General features: G+C 33.6%; 1 protein-coding gene across 1 annotated transcript; it reads right to left on the bottom strand.

Annotated features, from left to right (window-relative positions):
• Positions 1-4,071: 4,071 nt before the first annotated feature.
• Positions 4,072-5,730, bottom strand: LOC122319151 (putative UDP-rhamnose:rhamnosyltransferase 1). The gene has a single exon (XM_043137092.1). It carries the CDS (start codon positions 5,660-5,662, stop codon positions 4,226-4,228), a length of 1,437 nt encoding a protein of 478 aa, XP_042993026.1. The 5' UTR covers positions 5,663-5,730; the 3' UTR covers positions 4,072-4,225.
• Positions 5,731-23,501: the final 17,771 nt, after the last annotated feature.

Raw genomic sequence — 23,501 nt, 5'->3', positions numbered from 1 at the left:
AAAAGCACAAAGAAAAGAAATTGGTGCTCCTGAAGAGGCCATACCCACAAAACAAGCAATAAGATCCATCCAAACTTTCTATACAAAATTCTCTCATAATAAAAACTCTTGAACAGTATAATCCTCCTTAAGAGTATCTCCTGAAGAGATTTTTTATGAAATTTCTTCCCTTGAAAAGGGACAGGTATCTGAAAATAATGAAATCTTGATACATTTCATGAGTATTGGAGAAATTTTGAATAGAAATAAAACCGTTGTCGACAAAGTATTTTTATATAAGATGGCACTTGATATTACTAGAAGTAATGAAAAAAGTGAGCCAAAAACTGTCGAAAAATACTAACGTAAAAATATTGGTCAAAATAGAAAGAAACAATTCCTGCAGAATTGATATTACTAATATAATGTGATATATATGGACTTATAGTCCAAATACCTAAAAGGTGATACTTGTTGAATATCAGTGAGTATTTATATAAAGGAAATGAAAATATGATAAATAAATCACAAGCCAGTTTCTCACAGACATAATATTGATATGCTTTTGAAGTGGATGAAATTATATTAAGGTTTTTATTAGCTTGATAGTTACCGAGAGTTTGGATATGCATGATTAATTGCATATTTATATGGATCACTAGATATGAAATGCATGAAGCATATAGTCCTGAAGTACTTATTCTATCAAGTTTCAAAAATCCTTATATGATTTAAAACAATTTAAAAACATGTGGAACAATCTATTTTTCATATATTTTCAGTATTTATGTTAGCTTTTATTGCAGTTTATATATAGATTTAAATGTCGTTGAGACTCCAGAAGAGTTCATGAAAACTGCACATATTTGAAATATAAATTAGAAACCCTTTCGGCTTCAAATGAGAGATGAATTAAATTATTAATTCTAAAATACCATCTCTTAAATGCAATTAATATTTCATATTCATATTAAGGTTTTGTAAGAAATGTATTTTATTAAAGGAGAAATAAAATGGAGCACACAGAACATCTACCAGAAGATAGAAACACAATATGAATATTTGTGAAATATTATTTTATTATTTCGAAACAAAATTACAGAAATTTGAAGTTCTTCGTCTCATTCTTTAAACGATCTTGCTCTTCAAAAATTTGTATGACATCCCTATATAAAGGAGTAGGCAATCGAAAAGAAGAGTCAAGCAAGGATTTTAAATTCCTATTTTCTTACTTTATTGCTCCTATCTTCATGTTGGACTCCAAAAGAAGTCGCTGAAGGATAGAAATTTTCTCGTTGAGTTTGTCAACCTCACAAGTTTTGGATTGTAGTCGCTGAGAAAATGCGACAATGGTTGATGAGCATTGGGTACCGAGACTCACAAGCTCGTAAATAGCATCATCATCTAACTTATTAGTCAAATCATTATTGTATTGCATCATAGCACAACTGGTGAACGAGGTGTAGAATACCTCATATATTGGTCACGAGAAGATTGTTAAGCCATTGCAGAGTAAGAATGTAGACTAATTACAGAAAAGTGAAGAAGATGGGATGCGAATAAAGATGAGCTGAATATTTATTTTATAGGAAAAATTATGAAAGTGGGACAAAATTATATATATTGATAGAGGATACGCTAAATACAGATATCCTACAGTTATTTACTAGGCCGTGAAATTAAAAGCAACTTGCCCCTACTCTATTTGAAGTTAGACTTTTTCAGATATCCACGATGAGATTAAATGCAGCTTGTCCTTATTCTCTAAGTATTTAGACTTATTCAAATATCCGTTGCTGTTGATCTTGAAAATCACGGGCATACTGTTTTAGCGCCTTATTCTCCTTCTTCTGTTTTTTGTTCTTACGACTCTTCACAAAGAGTTTCTAATGCAATTAAGATATTTGATTATTGAGTTGGTTGACCTTATTCACTTTAGCTCAAAACCTCCGAGACATGATCGTAACAGAGGTAGAATATTGAACACTAAGAAATCTTGATTCTGAAATGACATTAGAATAACTCATTCCAGAAAAATGAATCTCTGCTCCTATCATAAGAGCAACATCCTCAGGTGAGTAAAAGGAAGGACAAAGCATTTGTATTGTTTCACAGCGTCTCTCGTGAAGCATATCTGTACAAGGGACAAAAGATGTAGCATCATAGCCCTGCAGCGCTTGACAGATCTAGAAAAGCTATAAAATCTTGCAGTGTTTGTCTGATCTAAAAAGGTGGCCATCGTTTGTGTTGAAAATGGAGGTTGACGGCTTAATTTTGATGACTTTTCCACTAACTATGTTATTTACAAGAACTCTAGAAGAGCACAACTCTAGAAGAGTAGTGAATTTAATGTTAAAATGATATTGAATTAATATGGTGAATTTGTTTACCAAAACATTACCAACTGCATCATTTAAAGAGTTCGTACACAATATTGAGATGCATCAATGCAAAGACTTTTCACTATAAAGTCTTTAAACACTTTCATATGGATAAAGCTCATCTCCTGAGTACTCCAATGTTTGTTCAGTCATTTGATGAGCAGAAAGATCCATTTCATCCTTGTGAAAACGATGAATAAATTCTTGATCCTCAAATTCATTATCTCAGTATAATTGAAACTCTGATGTATCTTGCAAATTACACTCGGTTTGAAATTGCATTTTCAGTTAATTTACTTGTAACATATAGTTTCGCACTAACTCGAAGACATTGAAATGGTATTAAACATGTCATTCGTTATCTCCGAGATACGATTGATATGTGATTATTTTATCAACATGGATCAAGTCCACAATTAGTTGGATATACAGATGCAGGTTATCTTTCAGATCCATACAGAGAGATCATTGCAATTCATGAGGAGAAATGTGAAATTAATGTCAAGCAGATACGGTCAAGTGATAATCTGATAGATTTATTCACTAAAGCATTATCAACTGCAACATTTAAGAAGATCGTGCAGAACATTGGAATGCAGAGACTTGAAGATTTATTATCATGCACTTTTCAAGAAGAGTAATGTCTTGAACACTTGTGTTGATTGTACTCTTTTTTCTTCGTAAGGTTTTATCCCACTGGATTTTCATTTGCAAAGTTTTAATGAGGCAATATTAAAGCACTTGGTGTTATACAAAATTATACGCTTTTTCCTTCGCCATTAGTTTTTCTCACTAGGTTTTTCCTTAGCAAGGTTTTAGCGAGGCATATTCTTTATGTATGGTCATCCAAATGGGGAGTGTTATAAACTTATTTGTATGACCATGTTTAACAATCAATTAAGACTAATTTTTAGCCATTAATTAAGACCATTGAGTTATCAATTAAGACCTATCTTTAGTCATCAATTAAGACTTAAGCTATACCTATTCCTTTGTACTCATATATATATAGAGGTATCATTCACTTGTATATGATCAAGTTTTTGCATTAAATCCTACACATTCTTTTATCTCTATTTCCTTCTCTCTCTCTCTCTCTCTCTCTCTCTCTCTCTCTCTCTCTCTTCATTAGTTTCATAACACAATTCAATTTTTATCTCATTTTCCAAAACTCTATAAAATCTTAACTCTATAAAATTTTAACTCAAACAATTTCACTACTATTCACATACTATTTCATTACTATACACATGAGAATCCTTCTCCATCCACAAACGAATTACACAAAACAATCTCATAAACTTATATGGTTTCATCTGATCTACTAGATCAGTACTTTATAATAAACATAACTTTACAATCTGATGAACCACATCAGTTTATGAAATTGCTTTTATCTAATCCCTTTGTGGATAGAGTACTATTTCCCTTCTAATGATATTTCATTATTATTCATAAATTTCTTATCCTATTTTATTTCATCTCATCTTATTTCAACATCCAATTATAACTATTTTTACCTTTTCTTTTGAGCAAAAATTGAAAGGTAATAAAATATTTAAATAATATTAGTGGCATAAATCATATTATTGGCGATCCAGACTATTATATATATGTATATAGCTCCATTATTATCGAGGTTAAGTTTAACCCGCGTGAGGGATCATACCTTGACAATAAAAAAGTAAACAAGGAAAATAAAGTGATAATGTCGAAAATAATGGAGCTCTCATGTAATAGTACATTAACAGAAAAACAATTAACCAACAATAGGAGGGCCGGACACGACCCTGATGATCATGACATGATCACAATGTTAAAAGAACTCGATCTTGACAATTAATACTGCTTAATCTCATCACTTTCTAGCCCTTGGTAATGATCTGCCTGTGGTTCTCAAGCAATTCAACAAATTTGTCGACGTATCGGTGCTGGAGCTCCTTATTCCCAAATATGGTGGTCATTTCCTTGGCTTTGTCTCTGTATATCTGACCCTCTTCATCCTTCATTGCCAACCTCAAAGTTTGTGTCACTGAGTCCCTCGTAAATGACCCATCTTCCTCCTTCCTGGGAATCTCAACTCCTGCCTGCCTCTCTTCCAAGAACCTAGCGACTAATCCTTGGTCCCCAATGAAAGGAAGCATGATAAGTACACGTCCAAACTGAAATGCCTCTGTTACTGAACTCCAACCACAGTGAGTCACGAAACCCCCAACTGACTCATGACCTAATATCTTGAACTGAGGTGCCCAACCTGTCCAAACAATCCCACGACCTTTGGTTCGCTCCTCCAACCCTTCCGGTAGCTCAATCGATTCCCCACCCGCTGACTTTCTTAAAGCCCAAAAGAATGGCAGCCTCGATTGCTCTAGTCCCAGAGCCAACTCATGGAAGTCTTCTTGACTCGGTCGGATTTCACTTCCGAGTGCTACATAAACCACTGACCCTTTCTCTTGCTTGTCTAGCCACTCAGCAATTGCGTCCCAAGTGCTATCTTTATTGTCATTGCCTTCTTGTGGCGAGGGTGGCAATAAGCCGACTGGAACTACGGGTATATGGAGAAGCTCTCCGAAGAGATTCAACCACTCGGCTTCGACTTCTATGCATGTTTTAATAGCGAAGACTTCGGTGCCTAAGCACACCGTCATGAAACGAAACAAGTCCGAAACACCGGAGGCATTCACTTCAGTGTTTTCGAAGAGCTTTTTCGCCTCATAAGGCCGATACACTATTTTGGATGGAAAGGGGATCCATCTGGGAGGGACAAGGAAATGTTCGAGTTCTGTTCGTGTGCTGGAGTCGGGCTCGTCTGTTGTTTGCAACGACGCCGACAACAGCAACTTCGGGGGGCCAAAGAAACACATGAATGATGCGTTGAAAACACTGAAGAAAGCCCGCGAGATACCAAGTCTAGCTGCAATTGGTGGTAACCAGTAAGGGGCAAAGTCATGAATGATCCAATCAGGGCTCGAACTTTCCAAAAACATAGACAAAGGTTCTTGGAGACCATCGTAAGCGATCTTAAGATATGGAATTACGTTGTTCGGTACGTCCATGGTCGCCTCTGCATTTTCCGGCAGGTTGTGGACATGGGGTAAGGGAAGCTTCACCAAAGTTATCAAAGGTGCAACATTTGGAGGGATGTTGGGGAGGCGTTCAATGTTTCTAGCTGTTGATACGAAGGAAATACGATGGCCCTTTCGCCGGGCAATGAGCTTGCCGAGCTCCAAAAATGGGATTATGTGACCAAAAGCTAACCATGGGAATATGGCTATATGAAGCTGCTTCCTGGGCTCGGCCATGGCGTCAACTTTCAGACGTGGTGGTGTTCCGAGATTTTTTTTTTTTTAATCTTTCGCTACACTTTCGTCTCCCGGATATTTATATTATTTCCAAGTCAATTGTGATCAGTTGGGAGAAATCGCGCCACGTACTTCACACTACTTTCAACCGAGACGCCAATGATAGGAGCAGGAGCTTCCACCACTTAATTCCGGGTCAAAAACGTTACCAAGTTGCCTTCTTGCATCCCCAAATCAAGAATTAATGGTTTTTCCAATCGAGATTCAAAAGCAAGGCATTCATGAATGAATAATTCAATGTACCAATTGAATATTCTATACATGTGTCCAAACAATTGAATAATTCAATGCCAAAAATTTAATTGACTTCTGTGTGAATAAATCCAGGATCTTGTTTGAATATATAAAATTATTAAAATTTTCATAAATTTTCATAAATTTTATTTTTAAACTTAACTCAAATACAAAATATTTTTGAATTTTTAATTTTTAACTTTTTCATCTAATTATTATCTAATCATTTTTCAAACACAAAAAATCAATAGAATGTTTACAATTTTTAAAACAAGAATTAGAATATTCAAATCATTTTTCAACTTTATAATATTTTTATTCAATTTTTTTCTCCTAATTAATTTTCCAAAACCTAATAAAATATCTTCACTCAAAACCGTTTCTATTCACAAAATTATGAGGTACTTTAGGCCCCATTTGGTTTCACAAATAGTCTCAACCTATCTTAGTTAATCTCAATATCAAAATATTATTCAAACACAAATATTTTTCGATTTAAATTCTTAACTTTTAAACATATTTTAACTATTCATTATCTAATTATTATAATTTTTCTAAACAGAACATAAAAAACAATTCAATATTTTGAAATCTTAAATTAAAATAATATTAAAAAATTATATTATAAAAATATTTTAATTTTATAATATTTTTACTCAATTAAGCAGTCAAAAAATACTTAAGCGTTATATAATCTCCTTAAAAAGAGTGAATATATACTAAACCATTCTTTTGATAGAAATATTATTACTTACTTAATTTGCTCCAATATTTGGAAAGCTCCATTTTGGCTTTATCTGAAAAAAATCGCGAGGGGACTTTGTTCCAAGGTGGACCCAACTCCATCTTTCCTGCACGTCGGGCTAAAATCTTTGAAGGAAAGACTGAGATTGGTAATTTTCTGTAACGTTCAAGTACGGTTTGAACTTCGTGTCAAAATTATCGAGTGTACGTAGAAAATGACTTCTTGATTTATTCATGAATGACTCGTACAATATATATACAATGTGAATGAGTCGGCGCAAATAATCGACTTCAAGTAAGTAATCAACTTGAACTTGAACTCTATTTACAAATGAACTATTTACAGAGAAACGTCTAGAGTCTTAATGCTGAGCTGGAAGTTATACTAGAAGTTGTAATACGCCCCCTTAAGATGGAGTTTGTAGGTTGTGAACACCCATCTTGAATAGAAAATTAACAAAAGAAACATAACCAAGAGGCTTAGTAGGAATGTCTGCAGTTGGTGATGAGACTTGATATGTAGTGTTGGAATATACAAACTCAAATTGAAGCATTGAAGTTAAAGTCACAGAAAGTTAAATAGGGAAGTTCAAAAGATGGGAAAGTTGTTATATGACAGTTAAGTTAGTTAAAGTGGAGGATGGGATAAGTTAATCAATTGCCAAAGTTATGATATCTAAAGAGCCAAGTCAGATGGCTTACATTGCCAATACGTGTATCTAAATCGTAGTGATGTATAGCATTTAGTTATTCAATTCATTTCAGTTTTATTGGGAAATCACATTGATTTTTCTCTCAAAGCTTTAGTTCTCTGCTCTATTTTCAATTAACATATTTGACATGTTATCATCGAGTATCAAATTTCCACTACTTTCTTGATCATTTTCTTGGTATTCTTTTATCTTTCTTGTTGATTTCTTGCTGCTATGGAATCTTCTTCTAATATGGCAAACTCTTATGCTTCTTCTTCAATAAATCCATCTAATGATTCATCAAGCCCTTACTATCTTCATCCCAATGACAACCCTGGAGCCCTCCTTGTTTCTGAAATGTTCAATGGTATGAATTATGTTGCTTGGAGTCGATCAATCTCCATTGTTCTTATTCTAAAGAATAAGCTTGCTTTCATTGATAGAAGTCTGCCTCAACCCAATCCCGATAACACTCGACTTCAAGTTGCTTGCTGCGAGCAAACAATCTTCTTTTGTCTTGGTTGATTAATTCAATTGTAAAAGAGATTTGGGGAAGTCTTCTTTATTTCAATACCGCATCTGATATTTGGGATGAACAAAATGTTAGATACCTTCGTAGTGATGGTCCACAAGTTTTTACATTGGAGAAGTCTTTAAGCTCTATTTCTCAAGGCTCAAACTCAATCACTGAATATTTTAGTGGTTTCAAAATTTTATGGGATGAATACATCAGCTATCGTCTGCTTCCTAAATGTACTTTTGGAATTATGAACATTTGTACTTGTGCCATCTTAAAGAATCTTACTGATCCTCAACAAGTAGATTATGTGACGAAATTCTTGGTTAGTTTACATGACTCTTTTTCAGCCATTCAAAGTTAACTATTGCTTCTTTCTCCTTTACCTTTCATGGGGAAGGTTTTTTCTTTGTTGCTGCAAGAAGAAAGCCAAAGATCTTTGAAAAATGCAGTAGGGCTTCCTCTTGATTCTGATGCTATGGCTGTTGTACAACCATTAAGACAGATTTTTTCTAATACCTCCAAGTTCAACAAAACCAAAGAAAAACATGATGTCACTTGTTCCCATTGTGGATTTCTTGGACACCTTGCAGACAAGTGTTTTCAGATCATAGGTTATCCACCAGGGTGGAAAGGCCCTCAAGGAAAAAGATTCAATTCAACATGATTGATGCTAGCATTGCATCTTCTTTGGAGCAAAACTCAAATATCTCAAACATGTCTTTTTCTCAAGAGCAAATAAAGAATCTGATCACTCTTGCTAATAGCTTATCTACTTCACGTATCAATTCTAATTCTATAGTCAATACTACCTCTACATCAATGCTGACATATGGCATTTTCGGTTGGGACATCTTTCTCTTGCCAGATTAAAAGGCATTAGTTTTATGGATCCTTCTGTAAAATCATCTCACAATCATGTTTGTGAGATTTTTCCTCTAGCTTGACAAAAGAAACTATCATTTCTTGTATCAAAAAACAATGCAAATAAAGCATTTTAGTTAGTACATAGTGACATTTGGGATCCATTCTCCACTATCTCTCATTTTGGTTACAAATTGTTTCTTACAATTGTAGATGATCATGCACGTTTCACTTGGCTTTATCTTATGAAAACAAAATCAGAAACTCGATCCTTATCAATTTAATTGCTTTTGTTTAAACTCAATTTAATACCCAAATACAAACCCTTAGAATAGATAATGGCCAAGAATTTAATATGCCTAATCTCTATCAAAAATATGGCATGATCCATCAGCTATCTTGTGTAGAAACTTCTGAGCAAAATTGTAGAGTTGAAAGAAAATACTAGCATTTGTTAAATGTAGCTAGAGCCCTCCTTTTTCAATCCAAATTACCTTTACCATATTGGAGTGAGTGTGTGTTAATTGCCACACATATCATTAATTGAACTCCCTCATCTGTGCTAGACAATAATACACCATATGCTCTACTTTTTCAAAAACCACATGCATACAACTATCTTAAAGTTTTTGGTTGTTTGTGCTTTGCTAGTACCATCCAAAACAGTTGAGGTAAATTTCAACCTAGAGCCTTAAAATGCTTGTTCATTTTTTATCCACCTAATATCAAAGGACATAAAGTGCATGACCTTCTTACTCTTAAAATTTTATTTTCTAGAAATGTTACATTTCATGAATCTATCTTCCCTTTCATACCAAACACCAATCACATACTTTATGTATTTCCTGATTTTTCTCCAGTATATTATTTCACAATACCTTCCACTTCATCTTCTAAAATTACAATACCTTCCACTTTATCTCTTGAAATTACAGTACCTCCTATTTCACCTTCTTAGATTACAACACCTTTCAATTCATCTTCTGAAATTACATCACCTCTCATTTCGCAAATTAACCATGAAACTATAAACCTTAGAAGATCTAAGAGAGTAAGGAATCCTCCCCCATAGTTGCAGAAATTTTATTGTGGTAATATGGTTAAGCCTGCTTCAACATGTTAGGAATCCTTCAGTTTCTGTCTTCCTTCCCCTGGTAAGCCATATTTTATTGCTAGTTTCCTTTCCACTACTAAATTGTCTCCTAAACATAGAGCTTTTACTTCGGCTTTATCTTCTACTTTTGAGCCTAAGACTTTCAAACAAGCTAGCTCACATGCTTAATGGCAAACTATCATATCAGATGAAATTAAAGCTCTTGAATTAAATAAAACTTTGGAACTTGCAATTTTACCTCCAAATAAGACTGCAATAGGATGTAAGTGGGTTTATCGTGTTAAATACAAAGTTGATGGCACAATTGAAAGATATAAGGCTAGATTAGTGGCAAAGGGGTACACTCAAGAAGAAGGCCTTGATATCTTTGATACATTCTCCCCTGTGGCTAAAATGACAATAGTATGCACTTATCAATTGCTACAATGAAGTATTGGCATTTACATCAACTTAATGTAAACATTGCTTTCCTCAATGGAGACTTGAATGAAGAGGTATACATGCATTTGCCACTAGGGTATTCCTCACTAGCTGATCCTAGAGTTTGCAAACTCAAAAGGAGCCTATATGGGCCTCAAGAAAGTGATTTTCTAAGTTGTCATCCTCCTTGCTTCAGTTTGGTTTTACTCAAGCAAAGTCTGATTCCTCTTTGTTCACCAGACATAATTCAACCAGTTTTGTGGCACTCTTGATTTATGTTGATGATGTGATCATTACTTCTAATAATCTTGATGAGATAGCTATTGTTAAGTAGTTTTTACATGACTCCTTTGCAATAAAAGATTTGGAGGAACTGAAATATTTTTTGGGGATTGAAGTGGCTAGATTAACGAAAGGTATCTCTTTGTACCAACGCAAGTATGCTTTAGACATCTTGCAAGGCAGTGGTTTTTCAGGATGCAAACCTATAGCTTTTCCATTGGAATCTACACTAAAGTTGAGTGCTAATGATTCATCTCCTCCTTTGTCAGATCATGCAATATATAGAAGACTTGTTGGTTGTCTATTATACCTCACTATAACCAGACCTGACCTATCTTACTCAATACAAGTACTAAGCCAATTCATGGTTAATCCTAGTACCAAGCATCTTCAAGCTACCGAGAGGGTTCTTATATACATATTATTTTGTGATTTCTAAGTTATGAAATTTATTTAATTTTCTTTCTTAGTATTATTTATTGTTTAATATTTAAGTTGTTCTCTATTTTAATTTATTTCATTGTTGGGCTTATTTGTTTTACTTTATTAATATTTAGTTGTAGTGTTTTTAGTTGTCATTTATTTATTCTTATTGTACCTTCTTATTTTGTGGACCTTCTATTTTCGGTTTAGGCTTCTTTATAGTGGGTTGTTCTTTGATTTTGGGCCAATCCCCTTTAGTTTTCGGGCTCAGCCTGTTGCTCTACAACCCAGCCCCCTCTTTCTCCCCCAAACGACGTCGTTTTGCAACATACCCTTAGTGCTTGCTTCTTCTTCATTTCTTTTTCCTCTACCACACGCCCTTACCTCTTTTCTTCTTCATTTCATTTTTTTTCTTCTCTTGCACACCGACTACTTCTTCTCCTTCACTAAAAATATTTTCTGCTCCTTTCTTCTTCTTCTCCTCTGTTGTGTCGTGCCACTGTTCTTCTTCTTTCTCCTCATTTTTTTGGTTCTTCTCCTTTGTAAATCAATGAGCGCCACAACTCCTTCCTCCATTTACGACTGATAATAGTTCCATTTTAATCTCTTTAATTTTTGGTTCCTCTTTTGCTATAAAACCATTTATTTCTCTTCCACTTTAGCATTTTTATTCCATTTGTTTTCTCACCATTTTTAAGATCCGAACATGAGCATTCACGCTCCTTTTTCTCTCTTCCATTTCCTTTAGTATTTTTGTGTCCATGCTTGTGATTAACCCTTGCATTTTTTCTATTGCTTTGGCCTCAAACCCGTGCCCTGTGTTACCCAAAACCATGAGCTTCATTTTGGGATTTTCTTGGATATTTTTGCTTTGCTGTGAACCTCATTTTCCAGCCACCATATTCTAGCTTTCTTTACCTCTTGTAAATCAATTCTTTTTCCCATAAATTTTTCTTCAAATTTCCTTGGTTTTGAAACCCATTTTTAGTCCAAAAATTGTATTTTTGGTGATTTCATTCAGGCTCACTTTTGGCATTAAACTGGGTGCTTGGGTGCTTGATCTTTCAATTTTTGCCTTTTTAGCACTGTAAGTATTTTTTCAAAAAACTTTTGAGACTTAAATATATTTGTACACTAATAATTTTTTGCAGTCAGGTTGGTTGTGCTGGGCCTTATATCCGAGGAGTATGAGGGTTGGATCAGATTGGAGGATGGGTTTGTCTGTGAAATTAGATTGTGTTTGGGTTGTTATCTATTGTGTTTGGTGTCATGCTATTCATTGCACTATTGCATACATGCTTATCTGTTATAAATGAAAATTGGGTTGTCATGTGAGAAAGCATTTTTGGATGTGTGTGTATCACGACCCCAAGTTGAAATGAGATATTATCTCGGTGGAGCTTCTTTGGTTAGTCGGGAGCGTAATATACTGAGTGACGTCCCCTGAGTTGTCACTGGGTGACAACAGTATCCAATGAGATGATAATGCTCTTATTGTTGACTCTGTGGCCCCTTTGCTGGCAGGGGCTAGAACATGCTTGGCCACGAACTCATTAGGCGTGGAACTAGGTATTGCTCATTAAAAAATCACACACACGATCGTTACCCTTGGTATGACGAATGGAGCCAAGGTGCAGATGGTCCCTAGGGGAGATTATGGTGCATATTGGATAATTGGATAATAGGTTATTTTCTGGAAAAATGGTGGGTTTCGGTAAAAAGATTTATGTGGACCATTTTTTAGGAAAATGGTGGATTTTATATTGGGTCATTTTCTACGAAAATGGCAGGTAATTATTTTTATGGACTTGTCTTTGGGCCAAATGAGATTTTGGCGTGCATTGGAAAATAATTATTTTGGAAAAATGATGGTTTCGAGCTCATGCATATTGCAGCATGTACATGCATTCATGTTGATTACTTACTGAGATTCATATCTCACGTAGTATTCGACATCTTGTGGTTCTGTTTTATAAAATCGTAGATTTTGATACAGATAATGATATAGAGCTTAAGGCTTCGGCTCTACTGGAGGAGTGACATGTGGTCGCTTCTCGTGCGTTGGGATTGGTTTTCCCACTTTTGAATCTTATATTTTGGTTTTATTATGTTTTCACTGGATAACTGTAATGCTTTTTGAAATGCTTGTAATTAAGTGATTATGTATTAAGCAATTATGGTACTTAGTTGACTAAATTTAACTTATCTACAGAGACTTTTATTTTACATATGTTGCATGTGCATACATTTAGCACTTGTCGTTAGAGTGCGTGGCCCATGTTATCAGCATTCCGACATCACGATTCCTGCATTTCTGTACGTAGAAGTCAAGGGCATCGCACACAAGCTGTTTTGCTTAATATTGACAGCAAACTAGCTTCTGACATTGCATCAAATCCTGTTCAACATGAAAGAACAAAACACATCCAACTAGATTGCCATCTTGTTCAAGAAAAATTACAAGAAGGTTTAATCAAGATCATTCATATCCCTTCTAAACAGCAGCTGGCAGACATACGAACTAAACTATTTGTGTTAAGGTTGGATGTACGACACTACAAGGTTGGCTTGACCCTCTTATTTTCATGATCAGATTCCCTTATAGCCTTTGTATTTTTATATTTCTTGGAATTTGCCATCTTCTTTGTTTTAACTTATTACTTTTAATATTTTTGACAACTTCATTTGTTCACAACTTTATATAATTTATTTAGCATTGAAAAGGGAGTTAATTATCCGAATATGGACTATATTAAACTATTAAAATATTATCCAGCCTAAAGATTTATTGAATTTAGTAATGGGGCTTGAGTCTAATTACTAGTTATGACTCAAACTCAACTTGAGGAAGTGCATACTGCTTCCCATGGTTAATATTTTAGACTCTTATCTTGTTTTTAGAATATAGGGTGCTACTATAGTCATATTGTCCAGATAGGAAAGCCACGTCTGATCAATCCTCCTACTTCTTTAATCTAGCAAAGTACGAGAAGATAAAAAAAGAAAAGAAAATGGAGATATATAATTGATGAAAGAATTTATAAAGTGGACTCATAACTCATGATATGGTAGGATTTGTTTTGCAACCATTAGGGTTCGTGGTCATTTGTATCTAAGTTTCTGGTTAAGAAACTTCAAAGTTCCAAATGCACGACTCGGTTCAAAAAGATTAAGGCTGTACTATTCGGACTAATGGAGTTTCAGATACAGAGATAATATGAGGGGGGTCTGGGTAGGCCATGGCCCCCCTTCCCCCTCCTATTTCGATTTTCTATTCTAAAATATATAGTATAATTTTTTTTACAATATATATGTATATATATAAATTATGTATATTTTTTAACACAAATTACTTGGAATTCTAACTTAAGAAATAGTATAGTTTTAGATAATTTATTCTTTGAGGTACATATATTTTTAAAATAAAGTTTAGTACCTTTCATAATTAGGTAGGATTGGACCAAAAATATTAACTCCAAGTCAGATTTCCTTTTCTAACTCACAACTCATTTATTATATATTCTAAATTGAAAATTCTTCATCTTTGAAATTGATGTATATATTCTTGCACATTTCATAGGTCTATGAGTAGTTTTTATTATATATATATATATATATATCTGTGTGTGTAGGCTTGCAGTTCGAGCAATCCATTTAAGATTTGAGTCCGACCCAACCTAACATATGCTTATGAGTGCGTCAGATAGAATCGACCCAACTCGCACATTCCTGATCGGGGGACCTAACCTACACATTCTTGATTGGGTCAACCCGAGTTTTTTTTTTCCTTTTATAATCAAATTCAAATACTAGCAATTTGCAACTCCTTTGCACAATTTGCATATATAAAACCCTTTATCTCTGCAAACGCCACAAGGCAATGTGACTTTTCTCTGCACCAAAACCCACCAATAAAAAATAGGACACAACAAAAGCCAAGCCAAAGAGCCACAAGTTATAAATAATAATAATAATAATAATAATAATAATAATTTTGGAGCAAGGGAGCTTTTGAGTTTACCTATACGTTCACAGTGGCTTTGGTATCATTTTTTCTTTCCGTTTTTGAGGCATTTATTCAAACGGTTGGATTCCCAAAATTTTCATGAGTAGTTTGATGAAGATAAATGATTCCCATCTCCCACAAATCAAGAACCTGATCTAAATGAGCATTAGCTAGAGGTAAGGTAATGGTGATGGTGTTATGATGAAGTGGGGATTTTATTTTTGTTGGGGAGGGGGGGGGGGGGGTGTGAAGAGAAGTGGGGATTTCCGCGGGGGGTAGGGTTTCATCTGCAGAGGATAAACTGATTTTTTTGATTTGAGTCGGTCGGGCTTCATAGACAGGCCTGGCCAATTTCCTGCACAGGCCCATATATATATGGCTTTAAAAATAGGAAAATATATAGTTGTACATGTGTTCCTAGCATTGGAAATGAAATGATGGAAAGAGGAGGAGAATGCAAGCATGATTGCTGAGTCTCCACCCCAAAAATAACAGGGAATAGAAAAATCATTTGGTTAAGACAGAAAAAACAGTAAAATGTTCTTTCCAAGTTTGCAGCTTCCTCATATAGTCGATCAAGGAAAAAGTGGAGGACTTCAATATATATATATATACTAGGTGGGAGTAACGTGCAAAATACGTTTGTCCAATTTTATTAAATGATTATTTGTAAAAAATAATATATATTTTATAAAAATTATTGATGTCACTTAATAATTTAAGGCATATTGGAGAAAATAAAAAAAATTAGTTCAAAGTATCATATAATCCAATACATGTTTATAACATCTATAATTTTAGCAAAGATATATACGAAAAATTTAATAAAAGTCTAACACAAACGGTAGTTCAAAATATTTGTCGTTTGATATTTGTATTATAATTCATCAATTTATGTCATCCTGTAGACAATTAATAGAGACAACATTGAAATTCTTATTTTGCTGTTGGTTGAGTCGATTAGGGACAACATAAAGTTAAAACATAATCTTTTTAAAATTTGTGGTATAATATTTTCTATATATAACATATATATAAATCATAAAATATATTTTGAAATTGTTGGCCGAATTTACTCTTTCTTGATTAGTTCGATCACGGCCTTTGTCACGTGCCTATCATAGCAAGCCCACGTATGGAATATGACTTAGCGGAAGCTACGTCCTACTACCATGGAAAAAAAAAACACTTTGATTAAACACACTTATATTATATATTATATGAGATTTTTAAATTTGGAATACTCAATAATCTGAATTAATGAAACGTATAATACACGTATATTATACTTAGGGATTCACGTCTTATGCACCTAATACACGTGTATGTGTTAAGGAGAAAGAGAAAAATATAATAACTAATCTTTAATTACTTATTATTATATAAACTATTAAGTATTATAATTATTGAGATTAATAAATCATATAACAACATTAAATGTTATCTCTCTCAACATTTATGTCTTCATTTTATGTGTCAAACCGTTAAAACAAACGGTATTAACTTTAACGGAAAAAATAAGAAAAACTGTTAAAACAAGATTTTCTATTTCATACACACTTTTTATATATAGAAGATATATACACACACACTAACATGAGCAATCATTATAGTGTACGTACAAAATAGAAACAAACAGCAAATTAATGAAGTCAAATAATTAATGGTTTCATCATATAATTTTGCAACTAAATTAAATATTAGTATTAGAAAGGCCACATCATTAAATTAGCTAGAAGTAGAAAAAAACTATAAATTCATAACCCATTTTCTATATTTTCTGATGATCAACTTATACTCTTTTACTTTTTATATAATATATATATATATATATATGAATTATCTTTGGCCAATGAGTTGGATCAGTCCAAGATGAAGCGTAAGAGACAATTAGCAGTATTCATCCAACATGAAATATTTCGAATTCAACACTTCTGATTTGAAACTTTTCTGGTTCTAAATTAAAAGTTTGGACCCGAATTCAAATAACCGAATTTTCAACCCGTTTTTATTCCAATAAAAATGTTTTTTCTTACACTTTAAAAAAACAAAAGAGGAAGGGAGAGAGAGATAATCATTTTGAACATCCTTGGAACCCTAGATCAACATTAACAAACTAAGAAGCATCAATTTTGAACAAAGAAAATGTGCAAGTCTTTAGGAAAAGGTTAAGAAGTTAGATCTAAGTTTCGTTGGGTTTGAATGTAAAGATTGTTTTAACTCATTTGATCAATTCATCTCATCTCATGATTACAATTTTTTCAAATTTCTACACAAAATATAATAAACAATTTAATTTTTTCAAATCTTAAAATAATAATAATATTAAAAATAATATTTTAACAATATTTTATTTAACTTTCAACTTTCATTTAAAACCATCTCATCTCATCTCATCTCACTATCCAAACCTTACTTAAGACTTGAAAGTAGACAATCCAAGGTTCAAACTCAGTTGGTGAGGTTCAATTACTCAAGTGACCGGTGGACTGAAGTGGTGGTGGGGTGGGCTGCCTTTGATCACAATTTAAAACGCCTTCTGTGAAACAAAAATAATAGTTGCAGTCGTGAATGTGCAAAGGCCATACAATCACTTCGAAAAAAATGAATAAAGACAAGATCCACATAAAAAATAGTTAATTTTTAATAGTAAACCATATTCTTTTTCAAAATAATTGTACAACGCTTACATATTCCACGACTGTATGTAACATCACTCTTTATGAAATAAGAGTATAAATCAAATTAACTTCTCACGCCCCCTTACTTACCTCAACCTTTTCCCGCTTTTCTCTTCATTTTCCTTACTCTCCAACTGATCTAAGAAAAATGTGAACAAAGCAATTCATATATATTTTCACAAGAACTCACTCACCATATATATACCATATATACAAGATAAAACTATTTTTTTCCAAGGGAGTGATTCATTGAGAAAAGCATGTTTTTTGTGGAAAAAATATTGTATCCGCAAATTTCCTCTGTGGGAGACTCGTGAGAGATAAGTCGCCACAAAAAATATTATATCCCAAGAAAACTATAATTTGTGGAAAATACATGCTTTTCTAGACAGTACAAATTTCTTCTTCGTTTCTCTCTTCTATTTCTTGGTTTTGCCCCCTTAGTTCCCATCGTTTGGAGTTTATGTGAATTCCTCTCTGTTTCGGCTTAGCTCAAGAGCATTCAATGGCAATCCCTATTGACGGTTTCAATTTTCTTTGCATGGTTGAACACCATCTAGCACTCATCTTTTGGGGGCAGGAATCGACATCAGCGGTCTCTAAATCGACGTAGCATCACTCATCTTCGATTTTTTTTCCCTTGAGTGTCTCTTCATCGCATATCTATTTCAATTCAAAGCTAGGGTAATATTTTTACTTGTTCGTTTAGAGTAATCTATTTCAATTCGAAGTTAGGGTAATGATCTCAACATTTTTACTTGTTGGTTTGTGCCCCAAAGGCCTCTCCATCGCATATCTTTTGGTAATATCTATTTCATATTCATCATTGTTTGCTGGTTTTAAATTGTTGCTGGTGATATTTTTTTTACTTATCTCTTTGCTATTTTTTTTGCTCTAGGTAATTATCCTCGAACTTGCCTTTATATTCTACACCTAATTTGATCATGTGTCAAGATATTTAATTTGTAAGAAGAAAAAAAAAAAGGTCGATCTCGAGGCACTTGTTTCTCATCTTGGGCTTGCATGCCTTTATATTTATGGTTGAGTTTTTAAGAGAACATAGTATGCGAAAGAAATTCATGTTAAGCTTTCTATTCCAAACAGATCAAATCTTCTTTCACTTCACTTGACTGGTAAGTATTTGGTCAAAAATAATGAACTGCTGCATACAAGTTGATGTATTTAACTATGATTATTTACTAATTTTATCTCCTTGTGTTTTGCTCATTTAATTATTGTAGCTCCATCATTCTTTAATTGTAGTGAGAATGAACTATATATCATGCTATGGTGTTTATTATGTTTTCATTTAAATATAGTTTCTTATATTATATGCTCTATTTTGTAATCGAGGGGTTCTCCCCACTGAATTCGGTTTATTAGGCATTCTAATGTTGTTTTTGGTCTGCCAACATTTAAAATAGGCTGTGTTTTGCAGGGAGTACTCCTCATAACACCCAAAGCTTGAGGCCTCAACTTAGGAAAAATTGCTGAAGCCGGATAGAAATAAGAAGATAGTTAATTTGTTTCGAAAAACTATAAATATGATTGTTGAGTAGAAGAAAGTTTGGCAAAAGAAGATAATTGGATGGAAAATAAAAATATATATTTGGTTGGTAATTAAGACATCTATATGGAATTTAAGGTCATGAGTATAATAAAAAAAAAAATTATAATTATAAGCTTTTAATGACTATTGAAAATAGGATTATTTTTTATTTTTATTTTTTATTTTGTAAACAACATTGTATTATTGAGAAGTCTCTATAAAAGAGGAAGAATAGAAGGAGGAATTTCCTCCAATACAATGAGAGATCGAATTATGTAAACCCAAGAGTATCTTTTCCAAGAGCACTAGTAATTATATTGTTGTTCCTACTAGTATGTTGCACTGTCCAAATATCAAATTACGTAATCTTTTTGGCGGACATGAGACAAATTAAGCACAGAACTATATATTTACCCAAGTACCGATCCACGCGTCTCTGGTCTTTGGCCATTAGCACAGAACTATACATTTACAGTCTTGAAGTATATATCTTTTTTTTTTATATTTATTTAAAAATAATAAATTTAAGATTCTCGTAAAAGTTTTTTTTTTTTTAAATAATAATCCTTACCTTCTTTCCAAGATTTTATTTTATTTTTTATTTTTCATCAGCACCTTCTTTTCAAGATTGTATGCGAGGCCTTCACTATCTAAATTTATATATAATATTAACCGAAAATTTAAAAGAAAATAAAAATTTCAAAGTGAATTAATCACACCACACATGATGCCATTAATTAGGTTTCTCTTGATCTTTATTTGTCGGCACCGACGCTCTGACAAACAAGTGCATTTGATTCTTTTAGACATTTAATTCTTGTACGTGGTAAGAATTCAGAGCTAATTCACAGCCAATTCATGTAAATTATGTGAAGGTCGAGCCGCTTAATATTCTAGAGAGAGAAGCTCTCCATTTTCTCTAGAAGTCCAAGCCTTAAACCACCTCAGTGGAGAGATGGGAGCTTTGGCTTTTTCTAACCTTCCTCCTCCCTCCTTCTAGTCGATGCGTTTTAAATTTTATTTTTATTTTTCTGGCCTAAGCATGAAGAAGTGGCGTTTGTTGTTTTCTAATAACCAGTGGTCACCACGTGCTCAACTGCGGAGTTCCTAAACTGCCGATCTTTTAGATTGCCTAAGGGTTAGTCAAAAGGAGAGGCGCGTGAGCCACACGCACGGCTCAAACTGCACACATGGTCTCAATGCATCACCACACTGAGGGTTTAGGATCGATGGTCCAGCATACTCCTAATGTGGCGCGTGTCCTTAACACTCCACAAGTCTCCATACACAGTATTTTTTTTTTTTATGTGTATTTCCAATTTCTGTTTTGTTGTATCTTGGTTTTTTTGGGTATTTTTTGTGTATTTTTATTTTTTTGTTTGTTGTTGTTTGAGTTTTAAGTTAAAATAATGACAAATAGGCTATTGGACTTGTGATTCATATATAGTAGGAAAACTCCTTCCTCCAAAGGAGGAAGGGGGATGGTTGTCCCGCTCCTCATTGGGAGGATGGGGGTTGGTGTTCCCTCTCCTCCTTTGGAGGATGAGAGTTGGATATCTCTGTTTATATAGAATGGTATATTCTCAGATAGACCAAGATGGATATGTCTATTATTACAAAGTTTCGCATCTCAAAAGGTCAAGTCATGTGAGAGTTTATAGAAATTTAGACGATATCCGTCACATAGAAATTTGTATGCGGGGAAGCCCCAAACAGATAAGTAGTTGGGCTTGTAATATGAGTTTTTTTCCTATATTTATCAGTCACATCTGCAACTTCGGTTTCATTTGAATGAAATGAAGTCTATTTCCTATAAAAATAAATAAATAAATAAATAACAGCCAATTCAAACTTGTTTGATGAATCAATTCAAAGCTTGTTCAAATATTGAAGGATCACGTGCAGGCCAATTCAGTTATATGTCTTGGAAAGAAAAAGACTTAAAACGAACTTACCATAGGTTTACTTTTAGTACTGTTCATCCAGATTCTGGATCGGATTTCTGCATATATCCAATCTGAAACTCGAGTTTCAAATCGGGGCTGAATTATCTCGGGTATGATCCAATAGGAATTCGAATGAATTCGATTTTTTGAAATCAAGAAATCTGGTTTCCAGGTTGTATCCAGATTATTTAATTTTTATAAAAACTTATATGTTATTTATTTGTTTTAAAAAAAAATAGTGTTGAAAATTATTTTTTCAACACTACTTTTTAATCAAAAAAGCCTATATTTTATAAAACTAAAAATATATAAAAATGGAAAAATAAATTTATGTAAAAAATAGCTAAAGCCATAAGCCTATAAACAAATAATTAACTTTTTAACTATGTGCATATAAAAATAAAAATCAATATTCATCATGTAAAATGCACGTGGCATATACGATAATCAACTACATATTAGATTGTTTGAATTAATTTGCTAAGAATATTACAAAACACATACATTTTTTTAATCAAACTCCAATACACAACAAAGTTTCTATAAAAAAACTAGAATCAGGGTATGTCTCTCTAATTCTTGCAGCTTTTTTTTTTTTTTTAATTTTTTAACCGAAGAGTCAAAGCCACATGTCCAATAGTAGCTCATATTCCTAATTTATTAAAAAGACCATCGTTTATGGCAAAAGAATATCGTGGTAACATATTTACACTTGGGTTTTACAAGAATAAAAAATAGAATACCCAAACCCAAGTACAAACCATTTTTTTTTTTTTTTTGATAATCAAACTTCAAACTTCCTTAATCAAAGAAAAGATTACAGACATAAATCAAACCATAAGGTTTGAGATAAAAAGTTCAGAATACAATCCCACCACATGGTGATACTTTCAACATTTCTACCATATTAAGCAAGTGAATGAGAAGCCATATTAGCTTCTCCATATATATGTGTAAACAAACATTCCCTAAAAAGAGAAGATAACTGTTTAATCTCAAAATAAATTCCACCAAGCAAAGAGCTAGTCATACTATCTTGATTCAGTGCCTCTATCACCAGAAGACAATCACTTTCCACTTGGATATTAGGAATTCCCATACCTACACAGAGTTGAAGCCCACGAAGTATAGCTAGCAGCTCAATATGCTCCACCTCATCAACAACCACTTCAGGTGTAGTTGCTACCAACAAAGTTCTTCCAATGCTATCCGGCAAAATAGCTCTAGTTCCTGCTCTTCCATCCTCTGAACAAAATGATCCATCCACATTCAACTTTAGAAAGTCTGCTTGCTGCACCTTCCACTTGTAAAAATCTTGCACTTGCATACTGGTCTTCTTGTAAACAGCCTTATAATTCTTCACTAATGAAAGTGCATGTTTAGCTGCATGGTAGGGAGGAATGAAAATTTGATCATGAAAGAATTTGTTCCGCTGTTACCAAAATCCCCAAGCCACAGTAAAAAAAGTAGATAAACTATCCCATAGTTTAGCCTTGCAGAAATTGAGAGCCATTTGTAGAACATTTAAGGAATTATCAGCAGCTAGTATAGGTAAAACTTTGATCCAAGTTCTCTGCAGTAACTTACAACCCACCAATGCATGAAAAATTCCTTCTTCTTTTTCATTACAAAAACTACAAATCCCATTAATAGGAACTTGTTTAAGTAATAAATTTGTCTTTGTAGGCAATCCATCCTTGCAAGCACACCATGCAAATATTTTTATCTTATTAGGAACCGGCATCTTCCAAATATGTTTCCAAATCATTCTTTGATTACTAGTCGTTGAGGATTCAGCTTCATGAGGACCTTGTTGATCCATAATGAATCGGTAACAGCTCCTAACACTGAATAAACCACCTTTTTCAAAGCCCCAAACTCTTTTATCTCCACTATTCTCAGTGCCAAAGGTTATTTTCAAGATGTCCATTACAATTCTTGGATTAAAGAGAGCTCTAAGTTTTTCCATATCCCATGATCTAGAAGCCTTAGAAAACAGAGAACTCACGTAGTCCAGCCCAGTTCCCTCTCTTGTCTCAATCCCTTCCTTCACCAAACAATTATGACCTGGAATCCATTTATCAAGCCAAATATTAACATAATTTCCATCTCCTATCCTCCATCTACAACCATCCACAACCCATTTTCTTGCCTCCCAAATCCCTCTACAGGAAAAGGATGGAGACCTACCCAAATCAGCTGCCAAAAGATTTGAAGATGGAAAATACTTAGCTTTTAGCAACCTATGAAGTAAAGAAGTCTCATCTTGGAGCAACCTCCACCCTTGTTTAGCTAACATAGCCAAAT

The sequence above is a fragment of the Carya illinoinensis genome, chromosome 8 (assembly GCF_018687715.1).
Source record: "Carya illinoinensis cultivar Pawnee chromosome 8, C.illinoinensisPawnee_v1, whole genome shotgun sequence".
In the NCBI taxonomy this organism is placed as follows: Eukaryota; Viridiplantae; Streptophyta; class Magnoliopsida; order Fagales; family Juglandaceae; genus Carya; species Carya illinoinensis.
This window is presented reverse-complemented; position numbering and strand designations above follow the sequence as displayed.

Bases quoted from the DNA above. Each gene is read 5' to 3' on its own strand.
- LOC122319151 (XM_043137092.1), bottom strand. From the start codon at position 5,662: ATGGCCGAGCCCAGGAAGCAGCTTCATATAGCCATATTCCCATGGTTA.